This window comes from Xenopus laevis, chromosome 4S, assembly GCF_017654675.1.
Source record: "Xenopus laevis strain J_2021 chromosome 4S, Xenopus_laevis_v10.1, whole genome shotgun sequence".
Lineage (NCBI taxonomy): Eukaryota > Metazoa > Chordata > Amphibia > Anura > Pipidae > Xenopus > Xenopus laevis.
In genome coordinates this window covers 50,920,826-50,946,061 of record NC_054378.1, presented here as the reverse complement: position 1 = coordinate 50,946,061, position 25,236 = coordinate 50,920,826, and the positions used below count along the sequence as shown (strand labels likewise).

The window sequence follows — 25,236 nt, the reverse complement described above, 5'->3', positions numbered from 1 at the left end:
TGCATTCCCTGAAGATTGGGAGAAGCTTTGCTTCCCTAGTGTGGCATCTGAGGTTAGAAATTGTATGTTTTTGTGTTGTGTTTGATTGGATGTCTATCAAACTGTACTTCCTACGTGTATAACAAAGAGCAATCTATTGAAGCAGAGTATGCACAATAATACTATAGAAAACAATTTGAAAGAATAATGAATGATTTGTTCCTGTCATTGTATATACAATGAGCCACGTACCTTGTGCTAGCAGAACGATGCCACTTACAATAATGATTATAACAATAATCATCTTTGCCGCCGTGAGGAAATTCTGAACATAACTTGCCAGCTTTACACTGAGTGAATTCACCAGTGTGATTGCCACTAGGAAACAAAGCAGACAGTTATAATTACAGCAGATACAACTCAATCAGCTTATCAACTCACAGGCGTCTAAGGGTCTTGATATGAACCAGCTAGCTTAGAGAATAAAATCAGAATGAAATGCAAGTAAACTTTTCTGAAAAGGATTGCAAATTATATCGCTGACTTAACCCTTTCACTCTCAGAGGAACCCGGAGGAAATCTGGAGTAGAAAGTTTTAAACACATAGTGGAAAATCAATAAATTTTTGCAAGTGTGTTAAAAAAAGCAAAACCAACAACTCTCTTAAAACTACTTTTTTTGTCAATGTATATAAGAAAAAAATTAAATAGTTGAAGTACCATCATGCTAAAATACAAAGATACACATCCCACTGGCTTATACAGCATCTTGGCAGGTTTCAGGTGGGTGAGTTTTCTATTTGATTTTTATGGAAAGGCTATGGAAAGTCCCATAGACTCCAATATATCCAAATAAAAAGTGATTTATTTTTTCTTTGTAATAATAAAAGAGTACCTTGTACTTAATACAAACTAAAATATAATTAATCCTTATTGGAGGCAAAACCAGGTACAAAGATCCAAATTACGGAAAGATCCGTTATCTGGAAAACCCCAGGTCCCGAGCATTCTAGATAATAGGTCCCATACCTGTATATATATATATATATATATAATTTACAGTTATCATATATTGATTCTTTTTTACAGACCTCAGAAATCTCACAGTGAAGGAGTTGGATTAAAAGCCTTTTTGTCAATTTTCCCAATCCACTGGTTAAACACGCCCTACTTATTATTTATTATCAATTATTTGAAAATAGAGCCTGGATTCCTCCACTGCTGGAGGGAAAATCTATGGGAATTTCCCCTCACTGAAACTCTTTAACAGAGTGATGCTTTTTTTGGAGGGGGGTGTGTGATAGAGAGTAATATTCTGAGACAATTTTCAATTGATTCCCATTTTTTATCATTTGTGGTTTTTGAGTTATTTAGCTTTTTATTCACCAGCTATCCAGTTTGCAGTTTCAACAGTCTGGTAGCTAGGGTCCAAATGACCCTAGTAAACATACATTGATTTGAATAAGAGACTGGAATATGAATAGGAGAGGCCCGAATAGAAAGAAGAGCAATAGTAGCAATGACAATGCATTTGTGGCCTTACAGAGCATTTGATTTTAGATGGGGTCAGTGACTCCTATTTGAAAGCTGGAAGGGCAAATAATTCAAAAACTGCTAAAAATAAACAATGAAGGCCAATTGAAAAGCATCATCACATGCATGAGCGAAAATGACTGACACGCCAGCCAGAGCGGTGAGAGGGGACTGGACTAGGGGTATGAGACAAAGAAGGTAAATTCCTGGTGCCCCACAACTTTACGCTCTAGGCACTTGCCTACTCTGCCTACCCCTAGTTCCGGCCCTTCTTAAGGGAATCAAATGGTTCTGCAGGTGTTGGACAAATAGACCATCTAGCTCCTATACCCAGTGCTCATATATTACTTCAGCAGCCAGATAATAAATATATATGCTGAACAAACATTTTTGCTCAGTTACTTATAAATGTTATTGTGACCAATTTGATCAACATAAAGTACATATTCCAACATATTTCCTTGATAGATCATGACAATGAAATAATAAAACCACTGTAAATCGTGTCATTTGCAATGAAATAATAAAACCACTGTAAATTGTGTCGCTCGGCAAGTTTTACAGCCCTGAACAATGTTAACCCTATGGATACACTAAAGCCTGGGTAAATCAGAAGCAGAATTATTTTAAGCATTAAGCAGACTAAAAAAAAAAACAAATATCGATGCGTGATTGCTTTTTTTAATTCATATTAACTATTACTTTATTTAAAGGCAATACACCCGTTTTTCTATTCAGTTTTATTTTATATATGTCTGGTTGTTATGCTGGTTATCAACAATTCCAATTCCAGTTTGGGCTGTTGTATATGATAGGGCCCATAAATGTACTGCCATATGAACTACCAACTGAGTAGTATTTGCATAAGATAATTCCCCAACAAGATTGCACTGCGCTTGTTAATTTATCAGGCCTGCCCAGCTGGCTCACTGCAGGGAACTTCTAGAGCTCAAAGGGGTTTTCAGTGTTTATTAACAAATTCAAACTCTTTCTTGTGGAACCTGCTTGCTAGGTCTAAAGATAAACAAGGATTCAACCAAAATGTGTGATTTATTAAAGGCTAGATAAGCTTCTGTCAATTATCCTTTGGTGTTAATAGGAAATCTATTTGTGTCAACAAATCATCTACGCAAAGGTGACCTGTAAAATACTAACTGCAATCTTGTAGGGGACTTATCTTGTTAGATTCCCTATTGGTCGTACAATCGCTGAATGTGCGTTCTTGGGTTGCCATAAATTAAAAACTAAAACAGAAAGGGAAGTATTGAGAAGAAGAAATTAGGCAACAATAAGAAGAATAAGGAGTGGGGAAAAAACATGTAGTGTGGAGTGAAAGAGGTATGGGTTTTTTGATGACCATGTGGAAGATCAAGTAGGGAAATTAAATAATAAAGAGAGGAGTGTTAGGAAGGGAAATACATGGCAATACTAGTACATAAACAAACATAATTCTGTACACATTGCACCTATCATAGCATTGTTACTTACAGATGACAGCTGCAGCCAGACACTTAACAACAACCACTGGGGGGTCACAGCCAGGGTAAAAGGCAGCGGAGACATACTCTGCAAAGCTGAGGCATATTATAGCAAACGATGATGGCTTAATCACAATGAGACTGGCCCACGAGAAAAGGAAAGCTGGGATTGGCCCAAATGCTTCCATGAGGTAGGGATACTCTCCTCCAGACTTTGTTATCATCGTGCCCAGCTCAGCAAAGCACAGTGCACCTTAAAATAAACAGGATATAGATAAATATTTTCATAGAACCCCAGTCATAAATATAGAACAATAAAGCAGCTATAAGTGTATGTTTTTGTTGTTTCTAGCAAACTAGCTATGTACTGAAAGAACAATTATTACAATCATTTTTGCTTTCCCTAATTGTTGGACTCACTCATCTCAACGCCCCTTAAACATAACAATTTGGCTCAATATTCCTTGTCGTGATGTTGATAGAAGTGCACTTGCATGACTTTATGGGAACCCTAGGGAGCATGCACAGGGCAGTCAAATAAAGCAATGAATAGAAGTTTGTATCATTATTGTCTTACAACTCTTCTAACTCTAGGAACATGCAGATGTGGTTCACCTTTTAGTTAACTTGTAGTATGTTATAGAATGGCCAATTCTAAGCAACTTTTCAATTGTTCATCATTATTATATGGGGATCACTGGCCTCATCTGTACGGCTACAAAATTATTGTTATTGCTACATTTCATTACTCATTTTTCTATTCAGGCTCTCTCCTATTCATATTACAGTCTCTGATTCAAATCAGTGCATGGTTGCTAGAGTAATTTGGACCTTTAGCAACCAGATTGCGGAAATCACAAACTGGAGAGCTGCTGAATAACTGAAAAGCCACAAATAATAAAAAACCAATTGCAAATTGTCTCAGAATATCACTTTCTACATCATACTAATAGTTAACTCAAAGGTGAACAATCTCTTTAAGCAAATGCACAAAGGTTTCACCAAGGTTTTGGTGAACAACTTTTAACAGAGAAGATTGAGCTCATTTACTATCAAAATAGCCTGCATATGTTCCCAGATACAACTTGCTTTGGAGACATTACTTTATATACAAGCACTTGGCATAGTTTAAACTTACCCAGTGTAGCGATAACCCCACAGACTGCCCAAATAATCAAGCATGGTCCTATTGCTCCTGTGTTGGAAAGGACAGATTTAGGAGAAATGAAGATGCCTGAGCCAATTATGGTTCCAACAATGAGACTTATTCCGCTGATTAGACCAACCTGAAGTGAAACAGAAGGTGACTGGTTCATTATAAATTCATCATTTTTACAAATTCCATTTTGGTATATACTGTAAGTATGGAACAAATTTACAGCTTCCTAAGGAAATACTTCTCGTGCCCCAGAACAAAGCCTGAAAACTCAAAGCATGCATATGACAATATAATTCAATAGATTAAAAGTATGTTAGTCACTGGAATAGAAGGTACTGGATACTTTTTTTTATAAATCATGAAAAACAATATTAGAAGAACATATTTATGATGGTGTACAGTATAGGCTCAGCTACCTCCCCTGAATTCATAAAATACTTGTGTTTAGACAAAGAAAATAGACAACTAGACTTCTTATATTAAAAATAGTGCACCCTAGTACTATGAAAGTGAGAGCATGTTGTCCATCTCTGTCAATAAAACAGTTTTAACCTATTTGCACCTCTGAAGTGCATCTAACAAAAGGCTCAGTATGTGACTTAATGAAGCTTTAGCCCTTTGCATGGCAGAGCAGAACATTTCTTCTATGGTATCATTTTTAACGTTAGAAGCAGGTTTAAGTAGGAATATCTTAAATGAAAATTATAGACATTTCTATTATCTTATTATATGATGTAAAATAAAAAAAATAGAAAACCACATAATGAGCACAGTGGATCCCCCATATGGTACATGGTCCAAAAGGACTGTGAGATTTGTTAGGGTTTTAACATAACATGACAAAAAGAGAAACTTACTATAAAACTTGGTTGGTGGTTATATGAGCCCCAGGGGTTCATAAAAGGATATATTTAACTTTCACTGTATAGAAAGGACAGAAAGTGGGTCTGTGGGAAGAAAGGTGTTCTTGGAAGCTTTTTAGTCAAACGCCTTTGTCTAATTATCCATCTTTAAAAAAGCACTATTTAATTATTGGCTAAAAAAGGAATCTCCTTTAAAAACAGATGTTGCGTCACACCTTAACCAACTTAGTGGGCAAGAAGATCTGAAAGTTAAATCAGAAGAAAACAGATTGAGAGATTCTTTCAAGCTCACATGGTCCCTTTATTTCAAGGTTTGTGATTCTAGAAACAGAGATCTAATACTCAAGTTTCTCTGCCAATTTGAGAATCTAATTTTTCCTGAAAACAACGGTTCTCTTGTCTTTTCTTTTTCATCCACTGGATTATTTATTGTTGTATTATTTTTTGTCGTATTAATTATTTTTGTATTTTATTATTTTTCATATATTCACATAATTACTACTCTGACTAGAAACGTGTTGTTTATTCTAACATTTTTATCTCATATTCAAGGTCTTTTTGAACTAACACACTTGTGTGTTACTTGTTATATGATTTTGAGTCTGCAGGAAGGTAGCTGTCCTGTTATTATACTCTTGCTGTTTATTGTGAAACATCCAAAAAAACATTTCCAACACATAATTATCCATCTATTTTGTGGGTGCAAGTTCTTCATTTGCTACCTACAGGTCCAACAGGAGTAAAAGTTTTCAAAAACACTTTAAGGCTTATGGACCTTAATAAGCACCAGAGAAACAACATGCTACAAAACCCTTGCTTACAGAAATCAATAAGGCACTTGATACTTTGCACTTTGTATTTTCCTGTGTCACACCAGGATTTTCGCTTTTAAAAGGTGCAGTAAAAAGTGACGCCAACCAGCATAATTAATGTGGTATTTTCCTTATCAGTTGGAATTTTTTTTTTCCAGAAGCATGTCAAGGCCAAAGAAAATCTGGACACAGAACTATTCAGCTTACATAATGCAACTAATTGCCTATATCCTAAGGGTAGAACTCCATGGGCGATTTTAAGTGCGATACCGTCCACTCCGATGTGCTGAGATGAATCGCAGGTGTCACTTTGGATGCGCCGAATCTAAGGTGAGTAATAGGAATGTTGGATGTTGTCGATGCGTCCATCCGACATGACGCAACTGTCGGATGCGAACGTTGTATGTTGTGTCTTCATCCGACAGTCTTGACAGCGACAACGTCCGACATTCCTATTACTCACCTTAGTTTCGGCGCAACCGATGTGATGCCTGCGATTCATCCCAGTGCGACGAAACGGAAGCTATCACACTTACAATGAAATGGATTTTAATGAATTAAAGAACAAATTAAAGTTGAATGGACGTCTTTATGTTACATGCTGCATCTAATACATTACATTTACACTGATAACTACACATGCCAAGGGAACCTTAATAAAGACAATTGAGTTGTTATAATGCCCTACACAAAAGCCCACTGTAAAATAATAATCCCATATGTTATAAAATGTATGGGGGAAACCTGTTACACAAAAAAAAGTTTTTAAACACTTTTGCAGCCTATCACCATGACAAAAAGGAAAATACATCAGCGTTTTTCCAATATGATGTAAGAAACTGAAGATTGAGAAAGTCCTATGCACTTCTCCTGGTCTGCGCTGGCGAAGGCAAGTCTGGCGAAAGAGGTTACGGTCAATGAAATCTGAATTTTAGTGAATTTGCGCAGTTATGTTCATTTGCCAGAGCGAAAATTCGCCTGACGAGTGCAAATGGATCACTATCGTCTATCTCTTTCGCTAGCGAAGTGGCGCTTGCGCCCGTTAGTAATGGTGATGTCCCTGTGGGTGGAAGCGCTAGAAGCGCTGGCTGACAGTGTATAATTCCTACCTCGTGGGAGTATTGTGGGCAAGATTACATTGGCTGATACTGAAAAGTTCATAAAAATTCATGAAAACTTTGCTATGTCAATGACAGATATAGGGCTTAAACTGTAATTCCTATTTTATGCATGATCTCTCTCTCCATTCAGACTTTGCCATATGCTGTTTCATTAAATTAATGTAGTATTATTAGAACAACATTGAATTGTAGACCAGAAATAGATAGGGGGGGCTAGGTTTCCAGCATGGAAGCTTCCTCCCTCCCTGGGGCATTTGTGAAAGGGGAGCACTCTTCATGATGTTACAGGACAGGGGTTCTGCATTGCTAGGCGGTTGGGCATGTTGGGGTAGTTGGTTCTGATGGCTCAGGTCACTCTTGCTAACTTCAGACCCCACAAGGAATAGAAAGGGAAGGAATGCATCCCTGTACAGTCAGGAATATCTCTTGTACAATACACCTCGTCAGCCAACACTTCAGTATTTAGGGCCAGTAATGGTGTCTGTTTGAAGAAATTAGGCAGAAACCCCTCCTTTGTCTTTTAGCACCCGGTACTTATATAAAAGTGTTGCATAAGCAAATAACACTATAGAAGCAACGTTATAGATGCATAAAACTGTAATACATTAACAAATCGGAAAGCCAATTCTTGCCTGTTTCTTTAGATTCATGGAGTTGGATTCTTGGCTTTGAATAGATTTCTGGTCCGCATCCCCATTCTGCAGCCCCTTGCGTTTTCTGGCCATTTCTGTGTTCGAACAATCCGATTGTCTGTCTGCCCCTGTATTAAAATATTGCAAATTGTGTACAATTAGTGATTTCTTCCATCTAGAACTTCAGCCTCTGTTCAAAGCTTCTGCAGTAAAAACCTGATACCATCAGTATCTAGCACCTATCAGTGTGTATTTCCTTCCAACTATTCTGGGGCGTATATTTTACATTCAGGTTGTTTGTTCTGTTGCAGTTATATTACTGGTCAAAATGAACTTTGCCCTTTGCAACACTGCCAGTGCCATAACTGCTATACAATGAGTCAATTTAGAAGAAGAGGGAAATACTCATTTATATACAATGTACTTGGGGCCTGAGGTTCTCCATTAAAAAAAAAAAGTGCAGATTTATGCTGAATACATTGACATTAATTAATTTATCAATAAGTTTGAGGATGCATAGCGTGTGTGAGGTATTGGTGGGAGATGCATGCAGATGAGACCCAACATTTTGTGTGGAACACACACGGAAATACATGTGTAGGAGCCCAAAAACACAAAAAGGCCTTTAAAAGGGTTGTTCACTCAATTTGTTGAATTCGGTTGTTTTCGGATAGTTCACCAGAAGTAAAGACTTCTTCAATTTAATTTCTATTTTCTACTTGTGACTGCTTTTTTATTATTGAAGTTTAAAACGTCATGATTTACCTTCCTATGTCTTTCTGAAGCAGCTCTAAGAGAGGGGATCGCTGACGCTTAAACTGTTCTAAATTTATACATTGATACATTTTTTAGATTTAGCCCTGCTGAGCAGAATCCCTGGGTTTCATTAAAGGCAGCTGTTAGAATTGATACAATAGTCATTAATATCCCACAGACGCTACTGAGACACGTATCAAGTAATGTAGCAAATTGTTCAGAATCTGCACCTGGATTACTGAGGTGCCAGACGGAAACAACAGAGACAAGAATATTAAAGGGGTTGTGAACTATTGAGGTGATTGTTGAGTAGTGATGGGCGAATTTGCGGCAAATTAGCGCGATTCGCCACCGGCAAATAAATTCGCAAAGTGGCCGTGAAAATTCGCTGGCGAAAATTCACTGGCGTCAAAAAAAATTGATGCCAGCGCCGTTTCGCTAATTTGTCGCCGTTTCACGAATTTCACGCGAAATTCACAAATTTTTCGGCCAATCGAAACGGCGCTAATTCACCTATCACTATTGTTGAGTTATTTTGCTTTTTATTCAGAAGCTCTCCAGGAAAGATTCAGAAGAATTAGGCAAATAATTAAAAAACTGAAAAAAATAATAATAATGAAGACCAACTGAAACGTTGCTTAGAATTGGTCATTCTATAAAATACTAAAAATTAACCTAAAGGTGAACCCCCGCCCTATTTAAATTTCACCTGTGTGAGATGCAAATATGCTTCTTTTTTAGAATGTAATAGAATCTAAAGTACATCTTTTAGTATTGAGGGGGACTGCCAACATAAGGGGAGAGGAGGATGCTCATTGCACAGGCACTATTAGGGGCTAAAACTTAAAAAATGAAGAAACAAAAAAACTGGACTCACCCCTTGCTCTTGTGGTAAGAGAAGGACTTAGGGCTCCTACACACAGGTGTTTTTCCTGCATGTGTTTGATGCGGTTTGAGCACAAATAACCACATTTGATTCCATTATATTATGCCAGGTTGTAGACAAAAAATGTGTTCAAATGCAATATATATGCAATCTACTGTGCTCAGCTTTTGTTTGAAAAATGCAGACGCAAACACCTGTGTGTAAGAGCCCTTAGGGCAGGACTACACGGGCGATTCCGCCGCGATCCGACGCGCTGCGCAAAATTGCAGGCATCACGTTGGTTGCGACGGAAGCAAGGTAAGTAATGGCAGTGTTGGATCGTGTCGCATTGTTGATGCAACGCGACACGACTGTCGGATGCAGACGCACCGTGCAGCATCCGACAGACGTGTCGTGTTGCATCAACAATGCAACACGATGCGACAATTAAATTACTTACCTTATTTCCGTCGCATCCGATGTGACGCCTGCGATTTTGCGCGGCGGATCGCGGCGGAATCAGCTATGTAGTCCTGCCCTTACAGTTAGATGTGCATCCATCCATACAGGGCTCCTTAGGCTGCAACACAATTCAAAGAATAGAAAAAGAAAAATGTAGAGACCACCTTTTTAAAAAGTAAAATCACTGTTTATTAATTCATTAAAAACACAAGTGGCTGCTGTAGCAGAAAGCTTAATTGGTTTCGGGAACACCCCTTAATCATAGCCTGCTCCTTTTAACTTGTGTTTTTAATGAATTCAATTAAACAGTGGTTTTACTTTTTCAGAAGGTGTGCTCTATATGTATTTGTTTTTATTCTTTGAACCTTTAGGGGCTGGTGAATTAAGTGATGGAAATAGGGAAGATGTTGGGGAGGACAGCTGTCTGCTGAAATTTATGGAGCAAACTGAATCTGAGAGCACCATAGAGGGCAGCTGCTCTAGTAGAGGAGAGCGTGGAGAGTTAGGAAGGAAAAGTACATCGCTGTTGTAGGGGAATTCAGTTATAAAGTTACATAGGATAATCTGTTCACACATGCTAAAATGCTAGGGTTTTGTACATGATGAAGCAATTGGCCAGGTTATTGGAAGAGACTGGGAAAGACCTGGACCTGGTTGTGTAACACATTAAAATCGAAAAAGAGCAAGGGTATACCATAATAAAAGTTTCTGAGTTAAACTTTTCACAGATTGTACAAGCTAAGTGTATGAGTATGCTACTGACCCCCACATGTACATGAAGAAGAGGCTGAGGTCCTGCAAAAGGGTTAGCTAACTGCTAGTGGTGTAACAAGAACATGCTAGTCCCACTACTCAGAAGACAATAGAGGGCTCAGAGCACATAGCTTCTTCAACCCACAAAGTCGTGCCTGTCTGCAACCCTCCTCCACCACCACATACTTGAATAGGCAAGAGCCTATCAATTAAAGGAGGAAGAAGAGCGGCTGTGGTCTGGGGACCCCAGCTTTTTAAATTTCTCAGATTTTACACCCGAAAACCACAAAATCTTCAAAATATTGAATGAAACCCAGCGCAGATCGGGATATCAATGGGACATCTGCCATTGAATTGTTGGCTGCCGGGAAAAGTATTGCAGATTGCTAAAAATAAGGTCACAAGTTATTAATAAGAATAATATGTTCATATAATGGAAATAATGATGATAAGCATTCTTTTTTTTTTAGCTGAAAGGATGTAATCTGATGGTTAATCCCATGTCTGACAGCCCATCAGTGTGAATAGCTGGATACAGTTAGAATGAAATACATTACTGTTTGCCAGAGAAAGGATTACTAACATCACTATGATAACAGATTACCCAGTAACACAAATCATTTTAAAACTGCTGTGGAAGAGTGGGTGAGATAATAGTAGTAAAGGATTTAGATTTTGACAAACACAGCTTTGTAATTGCCCAAGTACTTTGACACTTTTAAAAAACAAACAGCAAGCTCCTCAGGTGCAATAGCAATATTCTATGATCACATTAGGGGTCAGCCTTTTAAAAACAAACATGGCACCCATTTAGACTGTTTAAATAAAATATGAGTATAAAAGGACTGTACCTGGTTTGTGGAAGACTTCTGGATTGAGAATTAAACTCCTTCAAGCTCCACTTTCCTTAAACCCTACCGGTAAGATTCAGAAGGTAAATATTGCCAGCCCAGCAGGGGTTGGGGAGCTACAGAGCAGAGGTCACTGTCAGTAATTATTAAACATGCTCCTTATTGCCCCAGAAGAATTTAAAAGCATCATGTTAAGCAAGCTATTCATTGCTTGTTATTGCTGTTGCCATTGTGGATTTAGTGTGACTTCACATCCAACACTTTGCAGATAAAATGTAATAGAATGTGTTGGAACAGGCTGAGGTCAGATTGCCGTGAGGCAGCTTCCTGGATCACTATACAAAGTGCTGTTTGTCCTACTAAACCTATACGCAAAGGAGCTTTGAAACTAATTACAGCCAAGAAAAAATCTTCAAAATCAAGCAAAACATTGTGAAAGCCTGCAATTGCTTAGATTATAAATGTACTATTTTTAACATTTACTGTACTGTAAATAATACACTCTTCTCATTAGTATTTGACAAAAGGCACGATCTCAGTGAAAACTAGAATTTGATACAAATATCAGAATAAAAAGGTTTTATTTTATTTGGGGATACCTTTTTTTATTGCATTCCAGGAAAGGCAAAAACACACACATTATTTCCTTATGCATATCAAACAAGTGGAGGACTAGGATCTCTTGGCCCTGATCCCCAGAACCAACAACCAATCTGGGTAAAGCTTTCTCTTACCTATTCCCTAACTGTGCTTGGCACAAAGATCAGCTCATTAGCTTTCTATCCAAAATCTTACAAGGTTTTCAGTGCAAAATCTCATGATGACATAACTGGAGTCCCCAGGTAGGGATTTTTTTCTAAAGACACTAGTCAGTAACACCGTCTGCCCCTCACCCAGACAAACTCAAATAGATACATTGGTAAGACAGAAGATTTAATTTTTTTTTTCTTTTAACTTTTCTTTTAATTCTTTAGGAAAACATGTTTGGGGAGGCATAGAGATAAATTTATCAAAGAGCGAAGTTAGAGATCACCACATCCTCTAGAGTGAAATTCCACCTCTCTCCATTCATTTCAATGGGATTTTAAAAGGCGTATTTATCAAAGGATGAACTTTCACTTTCACCCATTGAAAAATAGTCTTTTAAAAATCCCATAGAAATAAATATACCCTTAATCCACCTATGGGTGGTTCCAAATGCACAGACACTGCTCCATGCTTGCTATTATCCAGGATTAAATCATAATGGGGCTGTAATGCAGCAGCCATTAGGTAACACTTGATGGTGTTCTTGGTTTCATATAATTGTCGCTGAATTGCAATAAACATTGTTTTTCTAGCTCAGAACACCTATCCGCCCTTCTGACCTTAGATTACAGAGTAAAATCAGCCAGCAAAAATGTTGTAATCTCGATATGTAGATAACGACATGAATGACGTAGCCTAGCAGGGATATTTCACAGTGGAGAATCCTCTTACATTATACAGTGATTAAGTTTGGGAAGCCTACTCTGGGGGATTGATGGTACTAAAGAATCACTTTTTCCTTTACGACCCATTTTAACAAGGAGCCAGGGAATGCAGGTGTACTGTATATAACAGTATACTGATGTTGTAGCAAGTCTAAAACTGGCCATACACCTAAAGATCTGCTTGTTTGGTTAGGTTGGCAAATGAGTGGCACTTTACTCAATATGGCCACCACAAGTTAGACAATATTGGACTGATCCAATCATTTTGCCCTCTGGCCAATGATCAGATCATAGTAGGTGACTATGCAGGCCCATCAAGAGAGGGCTGTATCAACGCAGTGAAGGGGTTTCCATACCCCAGCTTGATATGGGCCTGAAAGATATGTTATGTTAGAATTGTGTACATGAATAAATCATCTGCGATGAGCACACAGGATGGCATAGCAGTGGAATACTGCTAGAAACAGACCAGAAACCCCAGAGAACAAAGATGGCACCCCAGAGCTACCCTCTCTTTCAAATGAACTGAACTTATTCCAAAGTGAATATTTATCTCTAAACCAGAACTTATTTTTACTGGTTATAAAATATGCAAAGTTTGCCCAGGTGCAGTAACCTACAGCAACCAATTTTACTGGTCACCTGTTTAAAAGCAAGCATCAAATTGGTTGCCATTCGTCACTGCACCTGAGCAAACTTAGGGGGCAGTGTAATAAAATTTGCAAAGAGCAAAATGTTGCAAATAAAAATTCACCTGTTGCAATGTATTCTTCATTAGGCTTTCATTGCACTGTGAATCTTAATTGCGCATTGCGAACCTTTAACATTTGCTCTGGAGTTTTGTTAAATATTTTGTTGAAAAAAATGGTTTGCGATTGTAAAGTTTTGTTAAATAAAAGACATTTTGCAAAAGCAATTTGGTCGCAAACTTTGCGAGGAACTCTTTGAGTCTTTAATCAAAAATGGAGCAAACACGGTCGATAACGTCAGCAAAGGTGTTTGCAAATGTTTTTTGTGCTAACAAAACATATTACATTCCCCCTTAGGGCATTCCATATACTGTAGGGGTAACTCATTTGGCAAACACCAGTGGCCAAAACCTCCCATATCAGTGCCAGAAATACGGTTAGGCAGAAGAGGTATGTACCTAGGCACAATGAGGTGTAGCTAGGCATGTACTGTACCTGTTCTGTCTACCCCTAGTCTGGCCCTCAAATTTCTATTGACCCTTTGTCACCCCACCCCTTCTTTACCTAGTTAGTTCATGGTGGGTTGCTTAGGGCGCCCCTTCAGCTTGGTTTGGCACTGTCTAATGTCACTTTTTCAGTTTGCTTAGTCTGGCAAACACTCTGATTATGGCACATGCTGGAGATACCAGGCAGCTCAGAAAGGATAACAGAGTGAAGGCTGCTTTACACCACCAGCATATGACATAAGGACACTGCAGACAGATAATTTGTTTGACTGACACTATTTTCTCACCTGAGCACAGCAGTTGTTAAAACACCCCATAATGTAGTTTACAAGAGATTTGCAGCTTTACAGACTAATTACAGTTGCTCTTACAGAAGAGTATTTGGTCTGTACACCTTTTGGTCTAATTACTGGATAATGTGCAATCCAACTGATGAAACATGCTAAAATACGCTCTGTGCATTAGCACATCTGTAAGCACAGTTTAGATAAAACTGTGTTGTGTTTGTAACCATTAATGCACCCTGGAGATGTGTAACATTATTCCACTTACTGTGTAACTTGCAGAGGGACATTTATTGGGAGTGTTGATGCCGCAGAAAAGGATCCATATTGCAAGTTCCGATAGCTTTATATCTGCATCCAGGCTGCTCTCATGAATCCCATACCCCTATCCTGATCTGCAAATTTGCAGAGAGAAATGGACAAGGTGTCTATTTTGATGCTGAAAACCTAAAAAAGTCACGGTAAAAAAGACTACATTTTTTCCGTGATTTATTATGCCCTGAAGATGTTCCAAGTTCGGATCCAAAAATACATCATCTAAAAACTGCCAAATTCATTTAAAAGTCAATAGCAGATGTCCCCTTAACCATTCAAAGTAGTTTTCATCCTTCACTAAATATTCAGAGTTTTCTGGGTTTTCGTGCGACAATCTGAAAAAGATGCGTTTGTTCCCAATCCGATTTTTCCACGTTTTTTTATTGATAACTAAGGGCAAATCATGGATTCTAGTTTGGTCAGACTTTTTTCATTTCAAACATCAGAAAATCTGGATTTTGATAAATAACCCCCTTAAATGTCTCTGTCTATGTAACCATGTGCCGCTATAACAAGCTTTAGGTCTAACAAAACGTGTGAGGTTCAGCTATACAGTGTCATTTGCTTCCAGCCCAGACATAAATTGTTCCTATACTGAACATGCTGAGTATGCAAATATATTGGTTGGTTTATAACATGGAGCAAGAGTACCCTATAACCGGTTCTCTCTAGAATAATTTTCAACTTGTGCTTAATATAGCAATATATACTAAATAAGCATCAGTTTTTAGAGATTCTCTGGATTATATAGAATCTATAGATTATAGATCAGTGTCTTCACATGGATTTCTCTGATTCATTTGGTACAGGTATGGGATCACTTATTCAGAAAAGTCTGAATTACAGGAAGGCTATCTCCAAAATAATTTCCTTTTTCTCTGCAATAATAAAACTGGACCTTGTACACACATTCCTGATAATAGATCCTATACCTGTACTGTGCAGAGTAATAAAATACAGGTATGGGACCATCTATTTGGAAACCCATTATCCAGAAGGCTCAGAATTACAAGAAGTCCATCCTCTATATACTTGATTTTAAAGTGGAGGGTAGGGGATGTGGACTTCCTCTTAAAGGAGAAGGAAAGGCTTGCAGCACTTGGGGGTGCCAAATGTTAGGCATATGCTTCCTTCCTTTAATATAAATTTCATGATCGGCTCCCTAAATCCAGAACAAGTGCTAGGCTCGCTGGTCACACCGCCTGTAGCAGCCGCCTTTGGCTTTGGGAGGAGCCCTTAGCTACTCAGATGCCGCCAGGTCTTAATAAGAGAGGAGCAAAGCAAGAGTTCTGGACAGGCAAAGGGACACGGTCGCTACGGATGTTTTGGACCGAAGGCAATACAGGAATCGCCCAAATTCCCCTTAAATACTTTGAATTTCACGCCGTGGACGTGATGACATCATGACAACCTGGAGGTCCATCGGTACCGGTGGAAGAGGCAGCACGTGGCGGGAATCCCCGCCGGCACCCGTGTCCACCAGGGTATGGTACAATAAAGTTACTGTGGAGATATTCCATTAAAATCTTCATCAGCATTCAGCCAGAAAAAATTGTGGTTTTAAGGATCATAGTGAATGGTATATCAAAAATTATTTTTGTTGAGAGCAGATTTATATAATTTATTCCATATGTCAAATTGTAGTGATGTGGGGGAGTTTATGGAGGAGCTATGTACAGTATGACAAAAGGCTATAGCATGAGGTCTCTTTCTGAAAGCTCCAAGCTGCAGTTCAGGTTGAAAGGAATGTCTAGGTAGCCAATTACGTGAAATGTGTAGTGCAGAAATACTTACATGTTCTCTACAATAATAAAGAATTGGAAGTTGTTGTTAAAGTTGGCTGTAAATTTGTAGCACGGAAAGCACCTTTATTACCAACTTTGCTGTCTCCTAGTGTTTTCCATACAGAAATTATTCTTCTGATATCTGATTGTGAACTTGTGGCATAACTTGTGTCATAAAGGTGGTTCAAGATGTTGTATTACATGCACAGTTCTGAAGGTATTCACAGTCTCTGTATGTACAGTAACCGGAGAAGTGTTTTGTGATGATACAGGCCTGTAATAGTTAATAAAACAGGCCAAGGTATCATGAGAAATATTTCTACCAGCATCTAAATCAGACACATAACAGGCCTCTGTTCACTATGGTCAGAGGGGTCAGAGCTGTAATGCCCTCCTCCATGCCCTGTTTGTACTTGTATTATTGAATGTATGTCTCTTTTGTAACATCTTTTTTGTATTTTGCACTGTTATACCTTTTATAATATTAAAGAGAATTTAATAAGATTGTCTTTGATGCTCTAAACGAACCTAGCCTGAAAGAGTGTAACTGTGAGCCTTAACCCTCTGCATACTGAAGTACTTGTTGAATCAGTAGGTGTATTGTGAATTATTACCTGTTAGCGAGAACAGGGGAATAGTAACATTAGGTTTCTATCGCCTGTGAATGATAGATGGTGGCAGCGAATGAGTTTTGTGGGTGTTGGTTGGTGTTTGGGGTGCTTTTGTGTTAGTCTAACCTGTGTGCAAGGTGGGTGAGAGACTGAGTGAGTGACCCCTGATAGCCACACCTAAAGTCACGTGCGGTTGGAAGTACCGTGTTCGTGACAGATTGGTAGGCAGCGGTGGCATATTTTTTATTTAGAGCATTAGTGCTTGGGTTAAGTCATTAAACCTTGCACTAAAGATCTGTAAATCCTTGCGAGGAGTATACAGTCTTCAAAGACAAACTCAGTGCATACTATTTTTATTAAGACATACTTGCAAACAGTTTCCCTTCCCTTCTTGTTTTTCTTTTCTATCTTTTATTTTGGCAAAGTGTTGCAAGATGGCAGCATTTTATAAGAGGCAGACCAAGGAGACCCTCATCAATCTCTATGAGCAAAGAGGAATTGATGCAGCGGACAAATCGAAGGAAATGTTGATTTGTGCCTTGGTGCAACAGGAGCAGCAGAACTACACACCTGAGTCAGGAGACTATGCAACTCAGGATGTCCCAGTGATGAACTCTGTTCCAGGATCCTCTCAGCGAGAGGACAGTTCTAGTTGCAGTGGGCAGGATGACAGGAATTCATCCCTGCAAGCAGCTTTGCAATTGTTGGGTTCAGATGACCCCCAGCTGCGTCTTCAGCTCATCCTGCAATATCAACAGGCAGAGAGAGATGCAGCAGCTGCAGCAGCAGCAGAAAGAAAGGCAGAAAGCGATGCAGCAGCAGCAGCAGCTGAAAGGCAAGCAGAGAGGGATGCTGCTACAGCTGAAAGACAGCATCAACTGGAGTTAGTCAAGCTCCAGCAGCAGGGATCACACTCACGGTCCAGTGAGACCCAGGAAGTACGCCCTTTAATAAACTCTGTGGATAAATTTCCAGTTATGGATAAAGATGGTGACTTGGATACCTTTTTGCGGTGCTTTGAAAGGGCTTGTAGACAGTATCACTTACCCCGTGAGCAATGGGCCAAATATCTCACCCCAGGGTTGAAAGGCAAAGCCCTGGATGCCTTTGTGGAATTACCACCAGAGTTTGATGGGGACTATGATGCTATAAAAAATGCCCTCATCAAAAAGTACCATCTCACACCAGAAGTATACCGCAAAAGATTCAGAACTGTGCAGCGCGGACCTACAGACAGCTACTCTGATGTTGTGAGTAGTCTGAGAACCGCTTTTAGATCCTGGTTGAGAGGACTCTCTGTTACATCATTTGAGTGCCTGGAAGATCTGATGATAAAGGATCAATTTTTGCACACGTGTCCTATGGAAGTGAAGCAATTCATTATGGACCACGACCCCAAAACAGCAGATCAGGCAGCAGAGATAGCAAACACATATGCTGCAAATAGGATGTCTGACCACCGCAGAACATCTGTACCAAGCTACAAGGAGCGATCAACAGGAGGAACCGCACACAGCAGTCTACAGTCTGGTGAGAATTCATCTTTTGAGGGGTCTGTTGCAGCTGTGGGGCAAAAGGATACCCGCCGATGTTTTTCCTGCAACCAGATGGGCCATGTGAGGACTGACTGTCCACAAAAGAAGGAACCAACTTCACCTGGACAGCCTGTTGTGATGCTTGTGTCTGGTAAGCCTGAGAATCTACATCATCATATGCAGTCTGTGATTGTGGGGGACAAAGTGACTCAGGGACTAAGAGACTCAGGTTCTAATTTTTCTCTGGTGCGTCCAGAGATGATAAACACTGGGGACATTATTCCTGGAAAGACTTTGTCCATAAAGGGAGTGGGTGGGAGCCAACCAAAGTTGCCTGTTGCAAAAGTTTTCTTGGATTGGGGTGCGGGGAGAGGTCTAAGGGAAGTGGGTGTAACTAATGAAATTCCTGTAAATGTCTTGTTGGGGAATGATTTGGGTTACATGATAACTGCTTTTGTGCCCTATGACCAGGTCTCACTAGGTCCAGCCGCGCTGGAGTGTGGCCACCCACCTCAACAGGTAATTGTAAAAAGTACAATGCAGCAAAGTAACTGGGAGGGAGGACTGGGAGGCAGGAGCCAGAGTCAACCAGTGCCTGAACCAGTGTTATCCCAAAGTAGGGATAAGAAGGGAGTGGGGGAGGAGAGGTTTCCCCTAGGAGTCTCCCTGGTTCAGCCCGGTAGTATACCGGCAGTGAGGGATTTCCAGCGTGTAATCCCTGATCCTGTACCCAAACTGCCTGAGGTCTTGAGTGGAGGTCAGCAGCTACGCCAAGCTCAGGAGTCAGTGCAGAAGCATGAGGGACAGGTGGTAAGGACTCAGAGTAGGGTCCTAGTGGATAGTGCCACTCAGACTGGGGAGAGTGATGGTAGTGGTGGGCCAGGAATAGCCCTCATGCCAGAACCAGTACTGAGGGGGGCTAAGGTGGTCAGTACTAAGGAGAAAAGGCTGACAGTACCAGGAGTTGCTCCCAAGTCAGATAGCAACAAAGTAGTTTTTCCAGAAGTCCAGAGTATTAAGGACGAGCCCAGTGGTTTATGCCAACCCAAGACTAAGCAGGTCAGTGGAGACCAGGGTGGCATCAAGGGGGTGGGAGGCCTCCAGCTACTTTCTATGTCTAGGCCCAGGGAATGGGAGATTAGAGATAGGCTGGAGGGCCCCTCAGTGAACAAGGTGGGAGGCCTCCAGCTAGTTTCTATGTCTAGGCCCAGGGAATGGGAGATTAGAGATAGGCTGGAGGGCCCCTCAGTGAACAAGATGGGAGGAATAGGTCAGGTGCCTGAGGTGAGCAGTGATAGACCATTGCCTACTATGCAAACCTGCACTCTGTCCAGAGACAGTGCAGATAGAGGCAAAACAGGAAGTATACCTACATCAAACCAGTCCAGTACCTGGGATTATACTGATACAGCCCTCAAGGAACAAGACTTTAGGCCTGGGAGGTAGCCGGATCCCTCATACTGTATAATATGAATGGATATTTCGATAATGACCTGGCTATGGCTATGGATTTATGTTTTTATTGTGGCAAGGTTAAGAGTGACCTGTAAGTCAATCTCCCCTTGCTCACTCTAAAAAGGGGAGGTGTGATGATACAGGCCTGTAATAGTTAATAAAACAGGCCAAGGTATCATGAGAAATATTTCTACCAGCATCTAAATCAGACACATAACAGGCCTCTGTTCACTATGGTCAGAGGGGTCAGAGCTGTAATGCCCTCCTCCATGCCCTGGCTGATAAGAGCCATTCCATGGGGAGGGGGAAGCCCAAGGAGTGAGAACGTAAAGTTCCCAGGAAGACCCTCAAAGGTGAAGTGAAGGTCACATATAAGGTATACTCAAATATATTTATCCTTACAGAACCCATACCTGTTGTACGAACAGTATAAAAAACTGATGATGGGTTCAAGGCAATTTCATCTTTCCAACGAGTCCAAACATGACTAGGTTTGGTACTCTGTATATTAGATGTGAATATCTGGGCAGGGGCAGGTCACACAGTATTGATGTTTAGTATCTATGGAATCCCTGAGAGAATTAATAACCAATGAATATAATATCATCTCTCTCCTATGTTCCAATAAGGAGTTATGGTCATTATATTCTTGGTCCAGTTCCTACTCACAGGAGGTCATAAAAACTCAATCTGTGTCCTGCTAGGCCACGCCCCCTTACATTCCAGAGAGAGGGGGGAGTGTGCAGTTACCTGATGCCTTGAAATCACTAATAAAAAGTCAGCTCTTCTGACTAAACTTTGGATTTACTTTGGAGGACCAATTGCGCATGTTTTATATAAATAATTGTATAAATTAGAATACAAGATCTATGGTGTTATAAGCCGTATGTAGGCTCAATATTAGTGATGGGCGAATTTGCGCCGTTTCGGTTCGCCCGTTTTTGACGCCTGCGCCCGTTTTCTCGAATTTATTCGCTGGCGGCGAAACGCGCAAATTCGCCGCAAATTCACGCCTGGCGAATAAATTCGCCCATCAATACTCAATATCCATAAAGTGCTGAATTTGAGAACATGGAAGTGCTATAAAAAACAAAAATAAAAATTTAATACAAGCTTCATCTCCCGGAAATAACAATCCTTCAAATATAATCAATTTAAAATGTTGTCCTGTTTCTAAAATATTCAAGGTATGCTTCACCATCCCTCTCAGTATCTGTCTTTCTTCATGCAAAAGTTGGGGTCAAATTTTAAATGGCAGGTAGGTCTAATAGATTTTTTTTGGAGAGTGGCTCTCTTTCCAAGCAGATTAGAGCTAACTCAAATAATGGACTCCAGCACAAACATCTTCGTGAGAGTTAATTTAAAGCTGAACTACTCCTTAAGGTAAAGTTGTGTTCAGAATAATAGCAGTGTGTTTATAAAAGTGAATAAAGCTCAAAATCCTTATAATAGCTTTTATTTCCATACACATAAATGCATTGGGAACACTGCACATTATATTCCAAATCAAAACATGAAGAAAAATGTATCAAATTTGTGTTATTCCTTTACAAAGTGAAGAAAACGGAATATTAGGCTTTTCAAAAAAATAACAGTCTGCATTCTTCTTTATAAACTCAAATATTCACTATATAAAGTGGACAATGTTTCAAGATTTTGCTTTCCTTTGAATCACAGAACTAATATTTAGTTGTATAATCAGTGTTTGTGAGAACTGCTGCACATCTGTGTTACATGGAGTCCACCAACTTCTGGCACCTGTTACATTCCACAATTCTTCTGCTTTTTTTTGCTTTTGCCTCACAAACAGCATTTTTTATTTCTCCCCACAAGTTTTGTATTGGATTAAGGTCTGGGGATTGGGCTGGTCACTTCATAACATCAGTCTTATTGGTCCGGAACCAAGATGTTTCTCATTTACTGATGTGTTTGGGTTGTTATCTTGTTGAAACTCCCATTTCAAGGACATTTCCTCTTCGGCATAAGGCAACATGACCTCTTCAAGTATTTTGATAAATTGAAACTGATCCATGATCCCTGGTATGTGATAAATAGGCCACACCATAGTATGCGAAACATCCCCATATCATGATGGTTGTGCCACCTGTTTCACTATCTTCACACTGTACTGTGGCTTGAATTCAGTGTCTGGGTTTCATCTGACAAACTGTCTTCGGCCCGTAGACCCAAAAAGATCAATCTTGCTTTCATCAATCCACAAAATGTTTCAGCATTTCTCTTTAGGCCAGTCAATGTGTTCTTTGGCAAATTGTAACCTCTTTGGAGTGTCTTTTTTTCAACAATGGGATTTTGCGTGGGCTTCTTGCCGAAAGCTTGGCTTCACATAGATGTCTTCTTATAGTAACAGTACTCACAGGTAGTGATGGGTGAATTTATTCGCCAGGCGCGAATTTGCGGCAAATTCCTACGATTCGCCGCCGGCAAGTAAATTTGCAAAGAGGCAGCGTAAATTTGCCAGCAAATCTGCGCCGGCGTAAATGGGCACTGGCGCAGTTTCGCAAAGTTTTCACCATTTTTCGGCGAAACGCCCCAAATTCGCCCATCACTACTCACAGGTAACCTTAGACCTTTGATCTTCCTTGAGCTGATCTTTGAGCTGGTCTTTGCCATTTTGGCTATTCTTCTATCCATTCCAATGGTAGTTTTACATTCTTGTTCATGTCTTTCAGGTTTTTGTTTACCATTTTAAAGCATTTGAGATCATTTTAGCTGAACAACCTACTATTATCTGCACTTGTTTATATGTTTCCCCCTCTCCAATCAACTTTTTAATCAAAGTACACTGTTCTTCTGAACAATGTCTGGAACAACCCATTTTTAGAGAGAAATGTACTATAAGCAGCATGCACAACATTTGCTGCCTTCCTTACTTAAGAGCCGTAATTGACACCTGTTTTTTCACAGAATGAATGACTTAACTAATTAAACTCCACACTGCTATTATTTGGAACAAGCCTCAATTAATGATGCAATTGCACAGAATCAGCAGGATGCATGTCATGACTGTTGGTTTTCTATTACCCATTTACATTTATTAATAGGTGTTACTGGCATCTAGTAATCTAATACTTCCAAGAAACACTCGATGCAGCGCTCCGAATCCTATGACACTGGTTTATTGGCAACGTTTCGGCTAAAGCCCTTTCTCAAGCCTGTGTAACACCAATCTCTAAATGTATATTGTAGGAGGTACTACTCCCATGATGCTTAGTGATACTCCATTAAAAACATCCAATCAAAATGATTCAAATTGTGTATAATACACTCTTTGTGTCCATAAGTCTAATTTACAAGTCTTTGTTAGTGAATCACACACTCTCAGTGGCCATGAAAACAATTAACAAGTGATGTGTAATTTTCTTTGTATAAGGAAATCTTGTATAATAAATAAAAATGTCTAAAAAATCTAACGGCTATATATGCCCATAATGAAAATACATAGGTAATTTCAAATGCATGTTACTTACAAATTGATACTAATTGCTCAAATCTTGGGTTTCATCCCAAAACCAGAAGCTGTCAAAATAAACAAAACAGAATGTATAGTTATTACACAATAGATCGGATATACATACTTTGTTTTCTGAAGTCACCCGAAGGTGCCTGGTGTTACACAGGGGCGTTGGCCTGAATGCTAATGTCAAGTGATGGAACATCTGACATACCTATAGATGAATCATAAAACCCAAAGCTATGAACAATGCAAGAATGGCACATGCCACTTTTACTTTACAGTCGTTAATAATCACTTATACATGGTACACAATATGATAAGCTCATCCAGATAGACAATAATTGTCCAATAAAATTGTATTTTTAACACCACAGATAACATCCTTAGTGAACCTGGAGATCTTTCTCATTCCATTGTAGTTTTATTGCCCAATTACAGATTTTCTATGTCTGAACCTAAATCTTAAAGGTGTAGTTTACATGTATATTAACTTTTAATATGATCTAGACAGTGATATCCTAAGACAATTGGTTCACGTGTTTAATAATTTTGTTATAACGCTCTCAAAGTTTGGAATTTCAGAAGCGGTCTGATTGTTAGAATTTATTGTCACTAGTAGTCCACGCTGTACATTAGAGCTTTATGTAAAAAGTCCTTTATCTGTTTATTTTCATTGGAGGTCGATTCCCAGTTTACTTCAAGTTCACTTTCCACTTGCCTTGAAAAAAAAAAAAAAAAAAGCAATCATGAAAATCAAATCAGGCCTCCTCCGCCTTATGTTATTTTTAGTCGTACCAAGATGCCTCACGAGATGCTGAAAATCATTTTCATTTGCCAGCAACAGCCAAGTTCATTAAATGACACTACTGGAAAAATTCTGCTTTATGGGATGGCAGTACAGTGTATGTTTGTATTTAGAAGACTATATATATATATATAGGATTAATCAGCACTCACCAATCATATAATTATTTGCTGGGTGCTAACCAAAGTCATTCACAGCAATCCATGAAAGCACTCACTGCAGTTGCCATCAAGCGTGTATCAATAAGTCTTTATTTGTGCATGGTGCATCAACGCGTTTCGGTTCACATGGAGTTGAAACGCGTTGATGCACCATGCACAAATAAAGACTTATTGATACACGCTTGATGGCGACTGCTGTGAGTGCTTTCGAGGATTGCTGTATATATATATATATATATATATATATATCTTTATATAGATATATATATATATAGCTAGAGATAGATATATATATATATATATATAGATAGATAGATAGATAGATAGATAGATAGATAGATAGATAGATACAGGATATGGCCTATTTCTTATGGGTCATTGATAGTGTGAACTATGATAAACTGAATTTTCCTTCACTATGGACGTACATAGTTTGTACACTTGCATACCACATATTGCCAGAATTGAGGCCACTAGGGAATTAATGAGTGAGAACATTTTGTATAAAGGTCCACTGAATTTGTAATATCCTTGTTGGACTTCATATTGCATAAAAACTATTTCAAGTTCGAGAAGCAATTCTATTTAAAACTTTCGGGGACTGCGATGGGTTCTAATGTTGCGCCCTCATATGCAAACTCATATATGTACGAAACTAAGTATATATTGAACATCCTCTTTTTCGACAATTTGGTAGCTATTATAGGCGCTACATCGACTACTTGTTCTTTTTTTGGTTTGGACCCGAGGATACCTTGATAAGACTTGTGGATGACTTGAACCAATTGCCTTCAAATATACGGTTTATGATGCATTAAGATATGAGTAGTATACAATTTTTGGATGTCAACGTGTATAAGGATGAAGTAGCAAACAAGCTC

The 25,236-nt window shown here is 39.2% G+C and overlaps 1 protein-coding gene across 4 annotated transcripts in view; it reads right to left on the bottom strand.

Annotated features, from left to right (window-relative positions):
* slc7a9.S (solute carrier family 7 (amino acid transporter light chain, bo,+ system), member 9 S homeolog) overlaps positions 1–25,236 on the bottom strand; it is a 50,655-nt gene that overhangs the window by 14,170 nt on the left and 11,249 nt on the right. The window contains exons 1-6 of one of the 4 annotated variants that reach the window (XM_041561218.1): positions 11,264–11,355; positions 9,658–9,777; positions 7,577–7,704; positions 4,128–4,275; positions 3,000–3,242; positions 232–357 (exon numbers count right to left, since the gene is read on the bottom strand). In XM_041561218.1, the coding sequence (XP_041417152.1) occupies positions 232–357; positions 3,000–3,242; positions 4,128–4,275; positions 7,577–7,669 (610 nt within the window). In that variant the 5' untranslated portion in view covers positions 7,670–7,704; positions 9,658–9,777; positions 11,264–11,355. Of the gene's footprint in view, positions 1–231; positions 358–2,999; positions 3,243–4,127; positions 4,276–7,576; positions 7,705–9,657; positions 9,778–11,263; positions 11,453–23,402; positions 23,452–25,236 lie in introns of those variants that run through there. The other 3 variants (XM_041561219.1, XM_018240488.2, XM_041561217.1) reach the window with 3 other exon arrangements.